Source organism: Nematolebias whitei, chromosome 22 (assembly GCF_014905685.2).
Source record: "Nematolebias whitei isolate Nwh7 chromosome 22, NemWhi1, whole genome shotgun sequence".
NCBI classification, from domain to species: domain Eukaryota; kingdom Metazoa; phylum Chordata; class Actinopteri; order Cyprinodontiformes; family Rivulidae; genus Nematolebias; species Nematolebias whitei.
This window is the reverse complement of record NC_056519.1, coordinates 21,390,672-21,393,521: the sequence shown is the minus strand read 5'-3', so window position 1 is coordinate 21,393,521 and position 2,850 is coordinate 21,390,672. Positions and strand designations below refer to the sequence as shown.

Sequence of the window (2,850 nt, the reverse complement as noted above, 5' to 3'; positions counted from 1 at the left end):
TAATTTTTTTGAAATCCTGTTTTCGTGGGTTTCATGAGCTGGAAGCCCATATTATGTAAAAATAAACAAATAAATACTTGAAATCGTTTAAATTGTGAGTCCTGAATCTATCATCTATTAAAGATGAACTTTTTGATACTACCAGCTGCTGCAGCACATTGCCCCCGCTAATGACGTCCTGCTTTGGGGGCAACCAATAAGAGTCAGCCGTTCTGAGCTGTGGAGCATCTGATTCTGCAGCCTGTATGCATGTGGAATATATGTTTTTTTGTACGAAACGTTTACTTGTGCAACATGCACGTGTGTTTTTGTTCTTTACATCCAAACTATAACAATGTTGTCAGACGAGACGAGAGGTGGGACTCTGCAGCAAGTCCAGATGAAAATAAGGCATCTCTTCCACAGTGAGTGAAATATTCTTTCAATTGTAAAAAGTGTGGCGCAACCTATTGAGCTAATTTAAATTTGAAAAGTATAGGGATAGAGGTGAAAAAGATAAATGAACTACTGACATAAATGCATTTGGATATAATAAAAATGGGATTAAAAAAAATTGTTTTTAATGGATTTCCCCTATGATCGATTTTTAGCCTAAGGAACACAAATATACTAAAGATGTAAGGTTATGAGAGCGTTTTAAAAAACTTCTGACAAAATTTTTAAAAATTAGAACGATTTTTAAGCTTTGTCAGAAAAAAAATGTTTTTATTGACCACACCAAAATAAATAAATAAAAATAGACAGTACTAAATGTGACTTATTTTTCCCTATAAGGTCTTCCAAGGGTGAAAATGTAATTTTTACAAATAAAATCACAACTAGCCCTCCAAAATACATTATAAAAGATACTTTTATTCTTTTACCTGATCAATGATGTTGGTATCAGCAGAAAATCTGTTAAGAATCTGCCCCAAAGGAGTGACATCAAAAAACCTGAGGGATTATGAAAGTTGGGTTATATAAAATATAACAGATTTTGGAAAAACATCTCGCACTGAGCCATTGACGGAAACACAACGTAACATGACCATCCCCTCGGCCAAGAAAAATAATAGCCATTTAATCTACTGTGGTTCATTTGTGACACTTTACAATTCTCTAATATCCCTCATTTTTTCAAAATCTCAATAAATATGACTGAAGATCTGCAGTTTCAGTCTTTTAAAAGTCTTCTGTGTGGAAGGCGTCACTCAAGAAGTTTTCCAAATGTACTTTTAAATAAAGAATATAAAAAAAACTTTTACAGGCACAATAAACAAATATAGAAACAAACAAAATGTAAAAAAGAAAATTAAAACAAGCTAAACTAAATTATGCTAGTCAAAATGTTGACTTGCTTGGCGTCAGGAGAAGCAGTGTGGCTTTTTTTTATGGGTCGCGGAACAGCGGACCAGATCTTCACCCATGTCGAGCTGCTGATGGGGTCATGGGAGTTTGACTGTCCAGTCCACATGTGTTTTGTGGATCTGGAGGAGACTGTGTTCTCCGAGGCATTCTGTGGGAGGTGTTGTAGGATCATGGGTGCTGGGGTCACTTAAGGGCTATTCAGTCACTGTATAAACCACTGTTAGAGCTGGACTCTGTCAGGTTGCTCCTTCTATCCAATCCTATTTGCAGTGTTCATGTACAACATCTCAAGGTGTAGTCATGGAAAGGAGAATGTGTGGTTTTGCAGATGTGGTTCTGTCGGTACCTTCAGCATGTACTGAGGACTGTGCAGCCACAATATTTTTTCACAGTTGTTGTACTTTTGCGTGAAATACGAGATGCAGTGGTCATCTTTCCAGTTTGTCTTGTCAAGACGAGGTTATTTTGGCATGGGACTCATGGCTCCTGCAAATTGTGATGTCAAGAGCAGAGTTGCCATTTATACCTTGTGCCACTCATTGCAATCATTACATTATCTTATGTGATGCTCTTGCATAAAATTTAAAAAGTAACATTAGGTAGATTAAAACAAACAAGGAAGATTCACAGAAGGCACCTGGACTAAACATCATGGCTTCTGTTTTCCTTTCATTAAAATTTGGCATCCAGACTTTGATGTCTTCAAGACACATCAGAAGTGGCCTAAATGAGAGGGCACCTTTTGTCATTTTTTAATGGCAAATACATCTGAGTATCATCAGCATAGCAATGTAAAACGATCCCATGCTTCCTTAGTATAGAACGCAACAGGAGCAGGTAAAGGAAGAAAAGCAGGGGACCTCAGAGAGAGCCCTGTGAAACCCCAAAAGACAAAGGAGCATTCAGAACCAGCTATATTGAAAAACATGGCTCTGTCTGCCATAAATGACCTGTACCAGCTTTGAGCAGAATCAAAAATACCAACTTGGTGCTGTAAACATAACTAAAATTATGTGGTCCACTTTACCAGAAGCAGTGGTTAGATCAAACAGGACAAGAACCACATGTTAACCAAAATCATTAGCCATAAGAGTATTGTTAAAAATATATTGTTTTTACCTGATGGGAGCGTGAATGATCTTGTTAAGCAGGTTGTGATGCAGGTTGGTGGCTGCAGAAAGACCCAGAAACTCCACAGAGAGGGAGGTGATGAGGCACAAAGTGATTCCAGCAGCACACAGGATGACAAAAACAGGCAGATGGTATGAGTCACTCTGTGGGTTAAACACACAAAAAACATGTAAAAACACAAGTTTGAGAGGCACAAAGCACAAGTTTTAACACTTAAAGCAAAAACATTTGTTTCATAACAGATAAATCTTAGGTGTAAAAATTTGTTTAAACTACATATTTAGTTTAAAAAAGTTAAATCTGGTCCTCTGGACATTAAAAAAAACCCAAAACAAAGCAAAACAACAAAAAATGTAGAAACGTTTCGTCTCT

General features: G+C 37.0%; 1 protein-coding gene across 1 annotated transcript in view; it reads right to left on the bottom strand.

The window, feature by feature from the left end:
* Positions 1-2,462: 2,462 nt before the first annotated feature.
* LOC119428527 (ATP-binding cassette sub-family C member 9-like) overlaps positions 2,463-2,850 on the bottom strand; it is a 38,812-nt gene continuing 38,424 nt past the window's right edge. The window contains exon 16 of the mRNA XM_037696208.1: positions 2,463-2,621. Within this exon, the coding sequence (XP_037552136.1) occupies positions 2,463-2,621 (159 nt within the window). The remainder of the gene's footprint in view (positions 2,622-2,850) is intronic.